Source organism: Mus caroli, chromosome 3 (genome assembly GCF_900094665.2).
Source record: "Mus caroli chromosome 3, CAROLI_EIJ_v1.1, whole genome shotgun sequence".
In the NCBI taxonomy this organism is placed as follows: Eukaryota; Metazoa; Chordata; class Mammalia; order Rodentia; family Muridae; genus Mus; species Mus caroli.
In genome coordinates this window covers 23,026,714-23,045,070 of record NC_034572.1, presented here as the reverse complement: position 1 = coordinate 23,045,070, position 18,357 = coordinate 23,026,714, and the positions used below count along the sequence as shown (strand labels likewise).

Genomic DNA, 18,357 nt, shown 5'->3' with positions numbered 1-18,357 from the left:
TTTACATTAAATATAACGATCAGTGGACCGCGATCTGCATGTGTGATTCTTGCTTTGTTTTGTGGGAACTTTTGCTGGGAATGCGGCTCTATTGTGCTCAGAGGATGTTGGCTTTCTGCTGTAACCACGAGGCAGGTTGAGTTCAGAAACAATTAGCTCAGTCAGTGAGCCTTTGAGTCTGATTAAGCCAGGAAGTGGTTACTCCCTGAGACAGGGCAAATGAAGGAATCAAGGCAGCCACTCCAGAATGAGAAAACTCCCGCCCTCGCTTCTCTCTGAAGAAGTCGGAGTTAGAGTCTAACCCACATTCAGAGTTCACTCCTTCCACTAACCTTGGTGGAACAGAGTGAATATTGTCTGCGGGATCTTGTTTCCCATGTTCACCGTCATCCCAGCTACAGTCTCTAAGAAACTTGTGTTTATAGAGGCCTGGCCTGGCCTTGTGTTTTGGTAACAAATATCTCAGAGCAAAGAGTCAAGCCGCAGAGGAAGATGAAGGGCTTCTACCAGGCTGCTGGCAGGACCCTGGTTACTCTGGGGGGCCTCAGCATCTTCTCAGGAGCCATTGCCTTCTTCCCTGTCTTTTCCTGCAAGCTTTGGTACACAGGATGGAGCGTTTGGATTGCCTGTCCCATCTGGAACGGGGCTTTGGTAGGATCTATTTCATTAAACAGGTTGGCATAAATGCAAGTGAAAAGAAAAGGGAAATAAAATAATATATCAGTTAAGAGTTTTCCAGTAATTCAAAGAAGTCTATATTCTGCCGAAAATCATAGTCCTGAACTTAGAGCAGGAATTTCTGTTAGTTGCATTTTAAGTATATATGTTTTCTTAATATTGTTTCATTTGTATTTGTATGTCATGTATACAACGATGAAATGTTTGGGAAATTCTCATGGGTACAGTGGTAAAGACCTGTAACCCCAGCACCTGGAACACTGAGGCTAGATTGAGAACTGGAGGCCAGCCTGGGCTACACAGTGGGGCTTTGATTATTATGTAGCTGTGAGCTGGAGCCTAGCCTGGGTTACACAGGGAGGGTTTGATTATTATGTAACTGTGAGTTGGATTCCAGCCTGGGCTACACAGGGAGGCTTTGATTACTTTGTAGCTGTGAGCTGGAGTCCAGCCTGGGTTACACAGTGAAGCTTTGATTATGTAGCTGTGAGCTGGAGTCCAGCCTGAGTTACACACTGAAGCTTTGATTATTATGTAACTGTGAGCTGGAGTCCAGCCTGGGCTACTCATGGAGGGTTTGGTTATTATGTAGCTGTGAGTTGGAGTCCAGCCTGGGCTACACAGGGAGGGTTTGGTTATTATGTAGCTATGAGCTGGAGCCCAGCCTGGGTTACACAGTGATGCATTGATTTTTATGTAGCTGTCCATTCCTTACAAACTAGCATCCTCACAGTGAACTTAGTTTTGACTAAGATTTTATATATATATTTGATGTATGTTAGATGTAGGCTGAATGTATATGTTAGGCATAGGCCAAGAGTAATTAACTGAGTGTGTATCCTGCCACTACTGAGTGGCTACCTGAGCTGGACAGAGTTCCGTCTGGGGCAGGCTCAGAGTTAGAACTATAGGCAGAGGGAAGTAGTTCTGACATCGATGCTCTTACTGTGTGGAGTGAGGCAGGAGCCTCAGCCAGCTAGTTCTTTCTTGCTCTTTCCTGTGGTCTGGGGACAACTGCCCAACCCTAAGATGCTTGGTGAGGATGAAGGCATTGACTGATGGCAAGAGCTTTGTGCTCGATTGCTAGCAAACACCAAACCTTTACCCTGTGCTCTGTGCAAACTCTCTGCCCTGAATCACTTGCTAGGAGCCCTGCTCAGCTCCCCTGATACCCACAGTGCTGCCTCTTGGGTCTCATTGCCAGCCAGCTTGCCCTTATGTCTGTGCCTTCACATTCATGGCTGCCATTCAGAATGCCAAGGCATGTTCCTCCCTAGGCCTTTGCTCTGAGGGCTCTGTCTAAACTCTTCCTGTGTTTGGCTGACTTCCAAACCTCTTTTTTTTTTTAAGGCAGTGTCTTAGGTACCTCAGGCTGTTCTAAAACTCTCTATGAGCTTCTGATCTTTCAACTCCCAACTTCCCAGTGTTGGGATCGGAAGCAAACAACACACTCAGTCTCTGTGGTGCTGGAGGTCCAGCCAAGGGCTTCATGCTGTGAGTGGACTGAGCTACACACCCGACTCCTCTCATCAATTCTCAACTAAATGTCACTTTCTCACCCATGCCTTCCCTCTTGACCCTCTTCAAAATTGCAGTCCCTTGGAGGCCAGCAAGATGAGCCAGCAGCTAAAGGTGCTTGTCCCAAGCCTGAAGATCTGAGTTCAATCCCTGGAACCCACGGTGAGAACCAATCCCCATTGGAGATCCTTGACCTCCACACCTGAGCTGTGGTATCCTCAGCCCACTCCCCAGCCCCACACAAATAAATAAAGTAAATGTGAAAACAAACAAAACTCTTTAAAATTGTAACCCCTGCCCCCAATCTGCCGCTCCCAACCCTATAGCCCCCCTCACATCTACATTACTATATAATTTAACTATTTAATATGCATTATACAAGGACAGGGGTTCAGTTTCTCCTTTCTTTTTTACTCTATCCCCAGAGCATGCAACAAAGAGAGCTGCCTGCTAGAGATTGACAAAGTAGCATTTGATGAATATTGTTGACTAGAGTAGATGACTCCTGGGCCCTGAATTCTGGTGATGGAGAGTGTGTTGTAGAGTTCAAATCTGATAAGGTTACAAGGAGTACAGGTGAGGCTGCCATCTATGGGGGAGAAATCTTCCCAAAAAAGGAAAGCAGCAGACTGTTCAGTTCTTTCATGTTTAAATTTAGAATAATACCTTTTTTCCTCTTGAGTTTCTTACCAAGCCAGTTTTGTCTGCTGAAGGTCAGCTCCAAAAGGCCTCTGCCTCAGTCCGCACCACCCCTACCAATCACGTCCTTGCTTGCTCCTGAGGTGCATCTTCCTCTAGTGAAAAGGTGGCTGGTATAGTTCAGTCCGATTCCCTTTTCCTTCACAAACAACTCCGGATTTCTTATGAGACTTATAAGAGAAGTTTTCTTACAGATGATACAATCCCTTGTATTTGTTCAAAGGTTTTTATTCAAGACTTACTAAGTCAGGTCTAAGGTTTGGTCCACAGACTCTCCTAATTCTGTTCTGAAACCCACATGGCACACAATTTTTCTAGGATGTCTAAGCAAGGTTATTTATTTAAAGGCATCAGCTGCTAGAAAGCATGAAGCCAGCAGGCCATAGTAGCTTAAGAGCCCTATTAATCCAAGGCCTGTGGAGCCATCTCAGATGAAGACACTGAGTCCCATGAGTTTGATCACAGGATCCAGACCTAGAGAGTCCAGGGTCTTGGCCAGAAACAAGCCAAACCTGGCTCCCGGTAATACTCAGTAATGCAGTATCAGGATTCCATTTGAGCCCTGCATGCCAGACTTCTCAACTGCTATAGAAATGGCTTAGCAGTCTAGGGACTTCCATCCACCAGACAGCATCAAAGAAAAACCAATGTTTGTCAGTGAATACAATACTGGAAGCAGATCTTATTTGGTCTATTGCAGAATGGAGAGAGGAGATGGCATAGGACAAGGTTCACGTTCAGATATTAGAGCATAAGAGATAATTCAGGTCAAGGAGCATGGTGTAGGGCAGTGGGTAGGAAATGCTGAGAGCAAATGAGGTGATCAGACCTGGTCTTCAGGGTGATGCTGAAGAATACAGAGAAGTACATGGTAAGAATCACTAAACATCACTGGCGCTGAAGATGGGCTGCTCGCTGAAGCTCTCGGTTATGTTTTATTTATTCAATCCATTTATTGTGTGTATGAATGCGCACGTGTGCCCCTGTGTACCTTGGAGGTCAGAGAACAACATTCAGTAGCCCGTTCTCTCCTTCCACCATGTGGAATCAATCTTAGGCCTCAGCTTGCTCACAAGTGCCATCACCTGCTGCGCCATCTCATAGGCACCCTACTAAGATTTTACAAGGAAGTGCAGAGTCTGGTCAAGTTGATCTTTGTCAGTGGTTAGCTTTCCACTCAAATAGTCTAAGCTTTTTTATAGTCAGCTCGTCTAAAAACCAATTAGTCATCTCGTCATCCAAACCAATTTTTCCTTCTCCAACTTCCTTTTCTTTGTGTTGGGAAATCAATTTCAAAGCAAGAATGACCTTTGACTCAATTCTTTCCATTAAAGTAGCCTCTTTAAAGACTGTTTATGCAACTCACTGAGGATCTAAGATGGGAGGGTTAATGCTAGGTAGCATTATATAGGTAGCAGGGTCAGCCCTGGGGATCTATGGACACATGGTCAGTGTTCGGATCTATAGACGGCAGGGCCAGTGCTGGAGGATCTGTGGACAGCAAGGTCATCAGGGTCAGGGCTGGGTTTAGCTGGGGCTCAGCAGTGCCTGTCAGGCGACTCCCACTTTACCAGCTTTGGCAGGAAGGAAGGTATTCTAAAGACAGATTGGTGTGCCCCTCCCTTTGGCCATTGGGCTATTGAAACAATGGGCCCCAAGGAACTGGAATTTCCCCAGGAATCTCATGCCAAGTGGGGGAAAGGCACAACTGGTGCCATCAGGGAAGGAACTTGTGTCCATTAAGATGGCTTCTGACAACTTGTGAGACCACCTCAACAGATGGACTTGAATCTAGACAACGATGCATCTATCATGAGTGGGTGTGCGTCTTGTCCCACACTGCTTAGCTATCCTGACCTCTTGTCCTCTGCCTGAAGATAAACGTCATGTTGGGTCCTGAAGGTGACTTGGAGGGTGCTTCCTTGTTCCTCCTTTCAGCATGGCCACATTTCCTTAGTTCTCTCTACTGTCATTTTATGTCACCTTTGGAGGACAGGTGACCTAGTTTAGTTTGCTGGTCCTGTCATGGTGGAGGCTTTGGCACTAAAACCTTTGATAATACTAGAGAATGCCATGCTGTCAGCTCTAAGCCTGTGCTGTGGAGTAATGACCTAAACCAGTCCTCTTTAAATCACCTGCCATGGGTCCTCAGATTTTCCTAACGCTTGTCCCAGTGCTCAATTTTCTCTTCTGCTGTGTACCTTCTCCGATCCTACTAAGATGTTATATCTAGGCAAGCATGAAGGCCAAACTGTAGAGGACCTGTGTGCTCGAAGATAACAACACCAATATACAGGGTAGCTAACAGCAGTTTTAACGAACAGAGTACAATAGAAGAGATTAGTAGAGTTTATCACATAATAAAGCTCTGGTACTGAATCTATTAGACACAATATTAGATGGATGGGACTCAGAATGTAGCTCAGTTACTTAGCAACAATTATCATGCATGAAACCCTAGGTTAGATCTCCATCACCACATGAACTGGGCCTGGGGGTACAAAATTTCGGTACCTGGGAGATGGAAGCAGGAGGATCTAAAGGTCTAAGTCACCCTGGCTGAGCTGGAGGCTGACCTGGGTCACATGAGTTATAACTGCCCCAGAAGGAATGCAGATGCTCTATGGAGACCGTGTGACCCTCCTTTTGATCATGAGACCATTGAAACAATGACCTCTAAGAACTGAAGTATCTCCAGGAATCTCAGACACCCTGGCAGAGGAGTCTGGAGCTGGGACAACAATGGGCAGGAACACACCTTGACCAAGACTGCTCACCTACGCCTGCCTACCTCTGGCTCTCTGATTAAATCTAAACCTTCTACTGAGACCCTGGAGATGAACTTGGCAGAGGGGGATGGACCTCTCAGTTCTTCTTCCCACTGTGAGGATGGGTAGCTGATGAGATGCCTTAAGGCTGCAAGGGTCTGGGCTCTGACCCTGATATCACTGCTAACAAGACCTGTCTCAAAATAAATTTAAAAAAATTTTAAAACAACTAAATAAAAAGGTTTGTGATTAAACCAAGATTCAAGATGTACTGTTTACCATGAGTGGAGTTTAAAGTCTAAAGAACAGGGTCCTGCAGGGACCCTGAGACCATACCCATTGTAGTTCAGCTTGCATACAACATCTGTCCCCCAGGTCAACATTCTTGTGAGTCAGATTAGCTGCTTCCTTTTCAAAAGCCACCAGCATTACTTGGCTGTCCCCAGATAAACCCAATATGTACTGACTGAGATTTTGAGGTCCTCTTCATCCTGGCATAACACAGCTTTGGAGTCTGATTTTCTGCTTTTCTCTACCAAGACCCACCTACCTCCCTTCTCCCCACCCCCAACCACCACCACCACCCTGCTGCAGGTCTGGGATCCCTCTTGTCTGGGCCCCAAGCACAGTATAACTTCACCTCAGCAGATGCAGGTCTTCAGCTGAGCCTGCCTTCACCTGTCATTGCCATGAAAATCAAAGCCACCCTTCAGACTTGTCCCAGGCTCTATTTGTCCTGAAGTTTTGTCTGTCTTCCTCCTGAACGTAGTAACTAAACTCTTCTTGTGTGTCAAACACTCTCTCTTGTCTATTTTTATTTGATTTGGTAAATTTATTGTTTTGTGTTTAACATGTATGCATCGGAGACAGAGGCAGAGAGGGAGGGAGGGCAGGAGACAGGGAGAGGGGGCGGTGTGGGGGAGGGGCAGGATCACAATTGCTGGTATCTCAGAGGCCAAAAGAGGGCAGGGCCTCAGACCATGGGTGCCGGGAACTGAACTCAGGTCCTCTGTGAGAGTCACACATGCACTCTTTACTGCTGAGCCTTCTCTCCTCAGCCTCTTCAATGGAGACTTTTGTATGTGTCCATTATTGCAAATCCCATTGAGCGCTGGAATCAGGGCTCATGCAGTTATTATGTGCTGCTTGTATTGATCTCTTACAGCCTCGTAGCCTCATTTGAAAAGCAGGAGAGTAGCTCTGTGACAGTTTCTTTAACTTCATGTTTGAGACTCTAGTTTCGATAGATAGTATCCCTCATAGGCGCATGGGTTTGAACACTTGGTCCTCAGCTAATGGGAGGAATTAGAGAAGGTTATGGGATGGGATGTGAAACCTGGTCTTAAAAAAAGCCAGTCACTGAGGACAGACTTTGAGGCCTTATATATAGCTCAGTCCTATTTGCTGCCCACTATCTCCTTCACAAGTAGAGATGCAGTGTGAATGGCCGGCCTGCTGCTCCTGCCTCATGACTTCTCTGCCTGCTGCTATGTTTCTCATCCACAGTGGATAGTATCTCCCTGGAATTATAAGCCCAAATAAATCCTTTATCCCTTAAGCTGCTTCATCGGGATATGTTATAACAGAAATAGAAACTAATGCAGGGTCTCATGTAGCCCAGGCTGGCCTCAAACATTCTGTGTAACGAAAGATGACATTGAACTTCCGATCCTCTCGACTCTACATAGATCTTGTAAATGACTAAGCTATATCCTCTTTTCATTAATGCCACAATAAATGCCACTAAAGTTTCCATTTCTATTCCTTCCTTCCATTCATCTGCTTCTGGGAACTGCATGCTGTACTTTGGCAGTTTAAACTTCTAGAAAAAGGGCTCACAACTACCAAGCTATGAAAGTGTTAGCCGTTCCCGGGAAAGCAAGCCAATAGCATGGCGACGGGGTGGAGGTGGGGCACTCTCTACTACCACCTGGCACCTCTCCTCCCCGCCCTTCCCATAACCATAAGGCTTCTCTAGCCCTCCACTTCCCAGACGCCCCACTCTTTCCTCCTTTTCTTTTCCTCTCGAGGTCTCTTCTCCACTTTCAAATCTCTCCCATTTTAATTCTTTCCCGCTCCTTATCTAAAAATAGAAGAGAGCAGCGGGCATCAAGGAGGATAGATGTGCTCTGCTTGGGCAGCCCCATCCCATCAGCCAGGTGAATTTAACAAGTTATGGAGCAGCCAGCATCCCAGGCTACTGCTCAGTGAAAGAGCCTTTTCAGAGCTGTGTGTAAACAAGGCAAAATTCAAGTTGGCTGCTAGGACCAAAATAACAGGAAACTGCAGCTCTGTAGGGCTTTTCAATTTTCAAAAGGAAAGAAACCCCAGCCAACACCACACTCAAGGCAAGCTAGAATCTCCGCATCCCATAATGTCAGCTATCTTCCAGAACTTCACCAGCAAAACAGCAGCAGCAATCTCCTGCTTCTGAGCTCCTGTGACTGATGACAGGCCAGACACAGGCCAACCTAGACGCTTAGACAACCCCGGACTCCATTTCTCTGCTCTTCGTAATTCTCCCGTTAGTTCGGCTATTAGCACGGCTCTGCCTCCTTAGCATCCCTTGGAAAGGTTTCTCTTGCAGAATCAAGCCAGGAACCTCTTTTGACTGCAGATGCTTCTGTTTTTATCCACAGGACTTTCATAGTAGAGCCACAGTCTGTCATCTTGGGCTCAGCAACAGGAGCCATGCGTGAGAGGGCGTTTCCCTGTTTCCCTCTCCCGGTTTCTCTAGATCCAAGTTTCAAAACAATAAATGCCCTAAACTTGGAGCTTTGCTACCAACATCCCACTAAATCACATGGGTGAGGCTCTGATTTCTTTCCTTACATTAACAGATGAATGCTGGGCAGACCATCACATTCAGTCCTCTGTCAAAATAAAAACTGTTATTTTTAAATCAGTCTATACCTAGTATCTAATTTTAGGCTCATCTCTTCCTGACTTCCTTCTCTAACTAGACCTCAGAATTCATGCTTTGAATGGGGGGGGGGCGGGTAAGGATTCTGTGGTTTGAGGATCAGTGATTTCTAGTCTCAATAACCTCAAACAGCTCCATCTTCAGACCTCGTGATGAATCCAAGATGAGCTCAGAGATTCTTTTTCCATTATCTACTGCAAAGTTCTGGATACACCATTCCCTCTCTCATTAACCATTTCTTGTTCTGCACTTTGAGTATTTTTCTTTGAATGGGAACTATAGAGAAAATGCCTTCATACAAGAGGATGGCACTGCACCCAGAATACTAAATGCCTTGCCATTCTAATGACTGTCTTTATTATTTAGGATACAGAGGTCGTGTGCCTGCACCCCATTGGTAGTTAAAGGCAGAACAATTAAAAAAAAAAAAAAGCAAGCTGCAAAAGATCAGACCATGGCTAGGAATGGTTTCTGGGCTTGAGGACAGATCTCCATTCCAGTTTGTCCCGTTTGCAGCTTTATAAATTTGTTGGAAAGATGTAAACATGTCTCAGTGAGCAAAGATGTTTGTAGCTAAGCCTGAGTCTGAATTCAGTCCCTAAGGCCCCACATGGTAAGAAACAGCCAGTGCTATCAATTTATCTGACCTACACACATACACACACACAGAGAGAGAGAGAGAGAGAGATATTAAAGATACATAAAATTATATAGATAGATGTAGATAGGATATAGATATAATTTTATGTTCATCCCTGACTTTTTATCTGGCCTTCAAAATTCATGCTTTGGTGTATGTAAACACGCATACCACACACACACACACACACACACACACACACACACACTCACTCACACTTTTCTGTTGCTGTGATAAAAAAATATATAGCATAACCAAAAGCAACTTAAGAGTTTTTTTCTGCTGGGCAGTGGTGGCGCACGCCCTTAATCCCAGCACTTGGGAGGCAGAGACAGGCGGATTTCTGAGTTTGAGGCCAGCCTGGTCCACAGAGTGAGTTCCAGGACAGCCAGGGCTATACAGAGAAACCCTGTCTCGAAAAACAAAAAACAAAAAACAAACAAAAAAGAGTTTTTTTCTGGCTATGGCTCCAGAAGGTTCAAGTCTATGATGGCAGGAAAGGAAGGAGGAGGGGGCAGATGGTTCTTTACATTTCTACCTTCACACAGGAAGCAGCAAGCAGAGGGAGCAAGCAGGAAGTGGGGAAGACGATAACACAGCAGAGCCTATCCTCCACTTTAACATCCAACCTCCTCAAGGCTCCAAGTCCTAAAGACTCCATGCTCTTCCCAAGCATTGCCACCAACTTGGAACCGAGTGTTCAGATGCATGAGCCTACACGGCCATGTTTCATTCAAACCACCACACAAAGCCTAGGGCGAGGTCTATGAAGCCAAGATTTAACTGTCGTGACCTGACAGTAGCGGAGGTGGTGCCAGTGACGGCAAAGTCAACAGAGAGAATGGAAAATAAGTTGGTGTGACTCATGTCCTGATGACTCTAATGGCTTCTTTTCCTCCCTGTCAACACAGCTCCTTTCACAGATGAAGAGGGGATCAGAGCCGTAAATCCATTTCACCCTTTGCCCTGCCTTCCAGCTTGTGATAAAGTTGTCAAGCTGTGAGACAGATTGAACTCTTAGCAGAGGTCCCTTCGATTGTGGATGTTATTTTTTTTTTTCCAATTTTCTTTTCACAGGCTGTCACAGCTGGATCACTTGTGCTGCTGGCTCACAGAGAGTGGACCCAGAGATACTTGGTAAATACAAAAATGTCTGCAGGCAGTGTGTGTGTGTGTGTGTGTGTGTGTGTGTGTGATGGATCTCAAGCCTGGATTTCACAGATCTCAGCTTGTCCTTGAACTTAGTATATAGCTGATCATGATCTCAAATTTCTAATTTTCCTTTCTCTACCTCCCAAGTACTAGGATTACAGGTGTATACCATCTTGCTCAATTCTGTAAACTATGTTTAAAATGTATAATTTTTTTATTGAGTTCTTACTCCAAATAATTTCTCTAAGTTCATGAGTAGTGTTTGGGGTCAGTGTCCATACTCATGAATTTAATCATGTTGGAGTAATGAAGTATAGGCGTTGCTGCTTTCAATATTCCATGTGCCCATGAATACTTCATGTTTCCAAGTGTGCATGAGTGTGTGTGTGTGTGTGTGCGCGCTATGGAGTGAACTTAAGTACATAGGCAAACCCTTTACCCACTGAACTACACCTCCAGTCTCAATGCAGTTCACATTTCAACTCTGAGGTCTCCTTCCCAGCCCTCACAGACTGGGAAAAGATGAAAGGTCCAAGCGATCCTGTTTCTAATAGTGCTGAGCTGGCTTTTTCCAAGCTACAGAAAGAGCACAGCATCTGACCATAGGCCTGTTTTCCATAGCAAAGGCTGAAGAGGGGAGGTCAGCTCCGGCTGCCATGGTTTGATTGAGAAGGTCTGAACAAGGTGAAAGGCAACCTTTCTGAGAGACTCCTAACCTTGTACAATGCTAACCAACCAGAGATGATATTCTGAGTAGCAAGTCCTAGAGAAGGGACTGGCTCCATTCATTTTGGTTTTCCCAACATGAACTGGCACTTTGCATAAGATAAGAAATAAAACGTTACTGAATTGATTTCATTTTAGCTCAGGTTGGCAGACATGATGTGCTCTTGCAGCATAGATTGGCAGCAAGGGAAACAGGACCTGAAAGGAAGGCTGAGAGGACAAGGAATAGAGGTCCAAGGTAGTGTGGGCCTGGCATTCAGAAGGCCCGGAGTGTACATTTTGAATGGTGGTACTGGGATGGGGGTAGGGTGGGATAATCCAGTGTGGCACTTGGGAGGTAGAAGCAGGAAAGATCAAGAGTTCAAGGTCAACCTTAGCAACATAGAAAACATTGCCTGGACTTCAGGAGACCCTGTCTTGAAAGTAGAAAAAAAAAAAAAAAAAAGAACTGAAAGCTGTGCGCATGTATCTCTCTGCCACATAGAGGGAGTTAATGACCGTCACTCTTTCTCCAGGTAACAGTTCGTTTCTGCTTGTTTTCAGTGGGAAGCCGTGTTCACCTTCGTAATTCTGAGCATTCTGGGATGTCCACTTCATTTCACAGTAGCCTTGCAATCTGCCCTCCTTGGTCCATATTGCTTCTACTCTTTCTCAGGGGTTGCGGGGACCAATTACCTTGGTTACGCGGTTACCTTTCCTTTTCCGTACACGAAGTTCCCGTCCGTCTGTGTGGACCCGCTCCACTATGAAGAGTACCACCTGACCCTTCAGGTCCTGGACCTGTGCCTGAGCCTCATCCTATTCTGTGTGTCCCTGGCAGTGTTCATCAAGCTTTTTGCAAGACTGATGCAGACCGGATACATAAATGTAAGTCTCAACAAAGAAAGGCTGGGCTTGCTAGGTCCTGAACAGCGAAGGGAGGGACTGGCTATATGGTGAAGGGAGGGGCTGGCTGTAGGGACTCCCTAAGTGTTCTCCCTCAGTCTCCTCTATGTCCTGCCATGGTAACCAGTGTCCAGAATGTTCCAGGTACTCAGTGATTGACTTTGGATGCATGTATGGACGTATGTAGAGGGAACAACTGGTTTTGCAGTAGGCACCACTTGCCAGTTTTTCTTTCAGCCTAGAATCTTAAACCTGTGTGTGGGAATATAGCAATGGTACCTATTCCTACCTCTTTGGTATTTTAATTTCTTTTAAAACATTTTTAAATTAACTGACAATTTCACACATATTTATAATGTATTAGATCACACTCATGTCACGGTACCTTCTCTTCCCTCCTTTGCTCATCCACTGAACCCCCTTTTCCATAACTAGTTCCCCTTCTACTTTTGTGTGTGATGTAGTGCGGATGTGTGTGCGAGAAAGTATATGCAGTGTGGATGGGTGATGTGGATGTGTAAGTGGATGTGTGTGTGTGTGTGTACATGAATGTGTGTGTGGTGTGCGTGTGAGAGAGTGTGTGCACATGTGTATGTGTGGTATGTGTGTGTGTGTGGTATGTATGAGTATGTGTGTGTATGTAAGTGTGTGTTTGGACATGTGTATATGCATGCATAACCTCACTTGGCCTGATGGGTTTCACTGAAGTTTTCACTGAATCATGGTTGAAGGGACATTTACTAGCACATGGGCAGTTAACCAGTGGCTACACCACTGAAGAAAACATCTCTCATTACTCCAGCCATCATTAACCACCAAGAGCTCCCCAGGAAGGGGTGGGACCTCCAGATGATGGAGTGCTGGCTGATCCAGTCTTATCCTGGGAACTAACCACAAGTCTGAGCGAAATCAGTAATTGAAAAAAAAAAAAAAAAAGATGTGTGCCCCACCCTGTTCTGCATTGGTTATAAGAGCAGTGTTGGTTTTTCTCCTGGGAAAATGTATGTTAAACAAAGCTCAAATTTCAAGCCTTAAAAAAAATAGTTTATTTGTTTCATTTTGAGAAGTCTCTTTTTGTAGCCTAAGCTAAGCTGGAACTCACTATGTAGCCTAGGATGGCCTTGAACTCTTAGCAATCCCAGCCTCCCACATGCTGAATTATAGGTGTGCCTCTCCATATATTTTTTTCATTTTTAATTTGTATGTATGGGTGTTTTGCCTGCAAGTATGGCCGTAGAGTTCATGCAGTGCCCATGGAGACCAAAGAGGGTGTGAGCTCCTTGTAATTGGAGTTGCTGATGGTTGTGAGCTGTCACTTGGGTGCAGGGAACAGAATCTAAGTGCCTTCCAAGCGCCAGGCTCCTGACTGCTGAACATCTTGCCAGGCACAAACCAACAATTAAATCGTGCTTTAGCATGTTCCTTTCCAATTTTCCTTGGTGTTAGGATAGTTAATCGTTTGCTTTATTTTACTGTATCAAACTTTATCATATCAAAAGTTTTGTGGAAACTGGTTGTGCAAATACCCTTTATGCTTTAAATATTAGTCAAATACAGATGCTTTAATTTGGCATCTAACAATGAGTCCCAAAAGGTGGCTTTGCTGCTATTAAACAATGTATGTCTGTTTGGGCCATGATGGAGTAGTCTGTATATTCCAAACCAAGCAAACTTTTTAGCTTTATCGAGAGAGCTAATAATAGTGCTAACAAGTGGTCCTAGCCGACTTTGGACTGTGTGGAGCTAAGCTTGCATCTTACAACTTGTATGTTCCCCCTAACCAGTTCCTTTAAGGGCTGGGGTGCTGGTACAGTGCTGACCTGGTAAGCACAAAGCTCTGCATTTGATCCCAAGCACCACACAAGACAGATATGGTTGGTACCCATCTGTGATCTCAGCTCTTGGGAGGCAGAAGCAAGAATATCAGGGGTTCAAAGTCATCCTTGACTTTATAGCAAATCTCAAGTCCAGTGTGAGTTACCTAAGACCCAGTCTTGAATAAACTGGGGGGATGGAGGGGAGAATTTAACTTGTCTCAAGTCACACATCTAAGAGGCAGAACCCAATTCTGAACCCAGAGCACCTTCTGAGCAAGCCTGCCCTGCCCCTTCCTGTTACTACTGCTGGTCTGCTGGCCCTAGGCCCAGCCCATTGCCACAGAATTGAAGGTGGAAGAGCCCCAGCTCCTAACTCTTCCAGGTGTGGTTGATGTCCATCCTCCGCTTCTTAAAGAGCCTTCTTTAGACAGAGAAGGTCCCACTTCGAACTCAGCTTCTGTGATGCAGATTCCTATCTATGCAGTCAAGTGAACCTAGGTAGTTAGTGTTGGACAGCTTCCTTTCTTCCAGTTCAGTTCTATCCACCCCAACCAGCCAAGCTGGAGCACAGGAAGTTGGCACTCTTGATGCCTTTTGTGGTCAGTCCTGTCCTCTTCAGCTCCTACATAAGTCTGCAAAGGAAATCCTGTACATTCCTAGGAACAGCGCTGATTTTACAGGGAGGCCTGCCAAGCAGAGGGAAGCCAACCCACATTCCCTCCCCTCCCGACACTGCCAGGGCAGCTGGAAATTTAGAGCTTGACACTCCTCCCAGGTAGCAACCAGTCCACATTTTCTAGAGTTCTTTGTTATGAGGAGCCCATGGCTAAGAGAACCAGTAAGGTGCTGGCCACCATGGGGAATTCATAGGTATATGGCCACCCTCTGATGTCTGTAACATCTACATTTAGTACAGATGGAGGGCAGGGAAAAAGGAAGGAAAAACTGCATGTGGAGTTTGGTCAGTGAGTTCCAGAGACTGTTTATTGCAGGAGCCTATCTGAAATCTTGGAGAGACAGAAAAAATGAACAGGAAGCAGAAGTGAAATCCCTGTGGATCTTGATCCCTTTGAGGGGGTCAAAGAACCCTTTTGCACGTAAGCCCATCAGAAAACACAGAAATATACATTATGATTCATAACAGCATCCATGTTACAGTTATGACGTAGTAATGAAAATGATGTTGTGGTTGTGGGTCTCCACAACCTGAGGAGCTGTATTAAAGGGTCACAGCAGTAGGAAGGTTGAGAGTCACTGGGGTCCAAGGTAGAAGAAGTTCCTCTGTGGATGCTCCAGCAGAGCTCCTCAGCCCACAGGGCCCACCACTGCAATATGCTTCTCAGGGGAGAAGACTGCCAGTAGACACACTCAGGCAGGTTGTTAAGCCATTTGTTGTTTGTTTTGAGATAGTGTCTCATGTAGCCCAGGCTGGCCTCAAACTCACGGCATAGCTGAGGATGACGCTGGTTTCCTCTTCTGCCTTTACCTTCAAGGTGCTGGGATTGCAGGCAGGCTCTAACATGCCTGGATTACAAACAGGCTCTGACTTGCCTGGCTTCTGGGTTCTTATTAAAACAAATTTCTGAACCCCCACCTGAGCCCTGCAATGTCAGTATCTTGAGGAAGAACATAGACAATGTACATTTATGATACACATCCTGGGAAATTCTAATGACCGACCATGGAAGTCAACAAATTGACATTATAACTTGTTTATTTCCTCCCTCTACCCCTTCCCTGCTTTAAAGACAAGGTATGACATAACCCAGGCTAGCCTTGAACTTGCAATGCAATTAAGGTTAACCTTGAACTTGTGGCCTTCCTGCCTCTACCTTCAAATACTGGGATTTCAAGTGTGAAGCGCCATACCTGCTTTATGAGGTGCGTCGAACTGAACCTGTGGTTTCATGCATGTTAAGCAAGCACTCTACAACTGAGCTTAGTCCCCAGGCTCTTACATCTTATTTCTCTACAAAAGCATCTCTTCTTCCTGGCATTTCTGGACAGATTCCCCATTTCCCTATCTTCCTATAATGTAGCACCAATTTAGGTAAACATCTAGATAAATTTACTAAGGTCATTTCCCTTGAGTGCATCTTTGGATGACTTGACATGGCAGATCGAGTTTCATTAGCCATCTTGGGGGACTGACACAACAGGACCTGAAGGTCTATATTAGCTCATATGGCCCTGCTCCTCAGAGCCAGAGGATATTTTTCAGGCGTTGGATCTCTCCTAGCATGCACATCCCAGGAATGGCCTGGTCTTGGTATCGAACCCCCTTACCCACTGACCACCTCACTGGCCTGTGTTGCTAGATTCTCTACATAATGAAAGTAATGTCTCTCTTTTTTCTTTTGGTTTTCTTTTCCTAATAATAATGCCCTGAATTTTCCTTTAAACTCTGATCCATATTATAAAGCATGCTCCTGGCTGGTACTTTTTTTTTTTTCTCTTTCAAATAAAACACTGATAACCGTTACAAACAGTAATCTGAAGTGTCATTTTGAAAAATCAATATTCTTCCAGGAAAACAGAACTATCATGAAATTTGAGGGTCAGGAGGATTTGTTTTTCAAAAAGAGAAAACCATGATCAAAATGCATTGTAAACATGTGCACAATTCTCCAAGAAATAATAATTACATTTGGAAAACAGAGAAAGGTAAAGAAAACAGCGACGGTCGGAAGGAAGATGGAGGAAGTGGAGGTAGCTGGCTGCCTGTCCCCCCTAGCTGTCACACCCAGTGCTGTGTTCCTCACGGATTTTGTCCTGTAAGTTCCTGTTTTCTGCCAGGCACTCCCTAGGGCATTCCACCCCCCACCCCCACCCTCACCCACACCCATCCCCAACTGTCTTCAGTACAGTTGAGGTCATCTTGTTATATAGGTCACACAGAGAAAGGGCAGGGCAATCCTAACCTAGTCACACTGAAACATTCTTGCAGGAGGAGGGGAGGAGCATGTGATGACTCTCAGAATCCATGAAGACCTTGCTGACACGCAGCCTTTCTGTCTCCAGGGGGCTATGTGCCAAGGACTGCAAAAACAGGATGCCCCATGCAGGCCCACGCAGCCCCCAACACACAACTTACATAGGACAACCGAACCAGAAACACAGCAGTTATCAGCATTCTGTATCCATTCAGTAATGGAGCTATAAGACAATAAGGACAAGGATTTCTGACACCCTGCAGCAGTTCCCTGCATCTGCTCCTCCCCCCCCCATCCAGACGGAGTGTCTCCTTTTATTTTTCTTTCATTATTTTTTGTTATGTTTTGTGGCTTTTTTAATGAAAAGGGGAAGGAAAACACCCCACCCCCCCTTTGTCTCGTGAGTTGATGGTTTTACTTTGTCTAATGAATGGAGATGTTTTCCTCACAGAAAAGATGCCAGTAAAACCTTCAAGTGCAATTTAAAGACACTTGAGCAAAATATTTATTAATGGGCAGCTCTTTCCTATAGTAGGAGACAAATGAGCTGGCATGTAATGGCGCATGTCTTGAAATCATTAATTCTCTGCAAATATAAATGGGTTAGGGAGGTATTTTGAGACAGTCTCACAATGTAGATGGGGCTGGCAATTCCCCTGCGTCTGCCTCTGATGTACTGGGATGGAATAACAGGTACGGTTCACTACACCCAGCTTCTGTAAATGTGCTTTGAAATGGATTCATCTGAATCTATTTTTACTTTTTTTTTGTACTTATATAGTACTTACACACCATAATGGGTTCTACTGTGACGTGTTCATATTGTGTAAAATCCACTTTGATCATATTCACCCATTACCTCTTGTCCCCACCCACAAACTCCCTCCTCTTCCAGTTAGCCTGCCTTGTGCTTTCATGTCTTCAGTTCTTTTCTTGGTTCGATGAGTTTAATGCTTACAGGGACACGGGTGAGGGGTTTCATCTATAACTCTTGTATAAGGGCCTGAGGCCTCAGGCTGAACTCCAGTAAGATCTCTGGAGGAATACCGGGAACTGTATCCCCTTAGGCAGATAGAGTAGGGTTGACTTGAGGCAGGCTCTTGTAAGAATTAGAGTCCACTATATTTCTCCCTCTTGCAGTCTACTGTGTTGTCTTCAGATTCTAGAAGAATAATCCCAGAGGCTGGGGAGGTAGCTCAGAGGGTAAAGTGCTTACACAGAGACAGGCAGATCCCTGGGGCTCACGGGCCACCAGTTGAGCTAAAGCACAGAGCTCCAGATCCAAGGAGAGACTCTCTCAAAGGGTAAGGTGGGCAGAGATAGAGGATGCTAGCTACTTAAGCCTCTGCCCTCCACATGTGCATGCACACACTTACTTGCACATGCATGGCGTGCTCACACACACACACTCATACACACACATACACACACACTCATACACGCACACGCACGTGAGCACGCCATAGTGAGGATGGGGAGGAAAGAGACAGAGAGAGGAGAGAGAAGAGAGGAAAGAGATGGAGAGAAAGGGAGAGAAAAGACAAACACACAAACACACACACATACTGAGAGAGAGAGAGAGAGAGAGAGAGAGAGAGAGAGAGAGAGAGAGAGAGAG

At 45.3% G+C, this 18,357-nt stretch overlaps 1 protein-coding gene across 1 annotated transcript in view; it reads left to right on the top strand.

Moving 5' to 3' along the window:
• The first annotated feature begins 473 nt into the window (after positions 1-473).
• The window catches only part of Tmem212 (transmembrane protein 212), a 30,472-nt gene continuing 12,588 nt past the window's right edge, over positions 474-18,357 (top strand). The window contains exons 1-3 of the mRNA XM_021159174.1: positions 474-651; positions 10,304-10,363; positions 11,648-11,971. Coding sequence (XP_021014833.1) covers positions 493-651; positions 10,304-10,363; positions 11,648-11,971 — 543 coding nt within the window. The 5' untranslated portion in view covers positions 474-492. The remainder of the gene's footprint in view (positions 652-10,303; positions 10,364-11,647; positions 11,972-18,357) is intronic.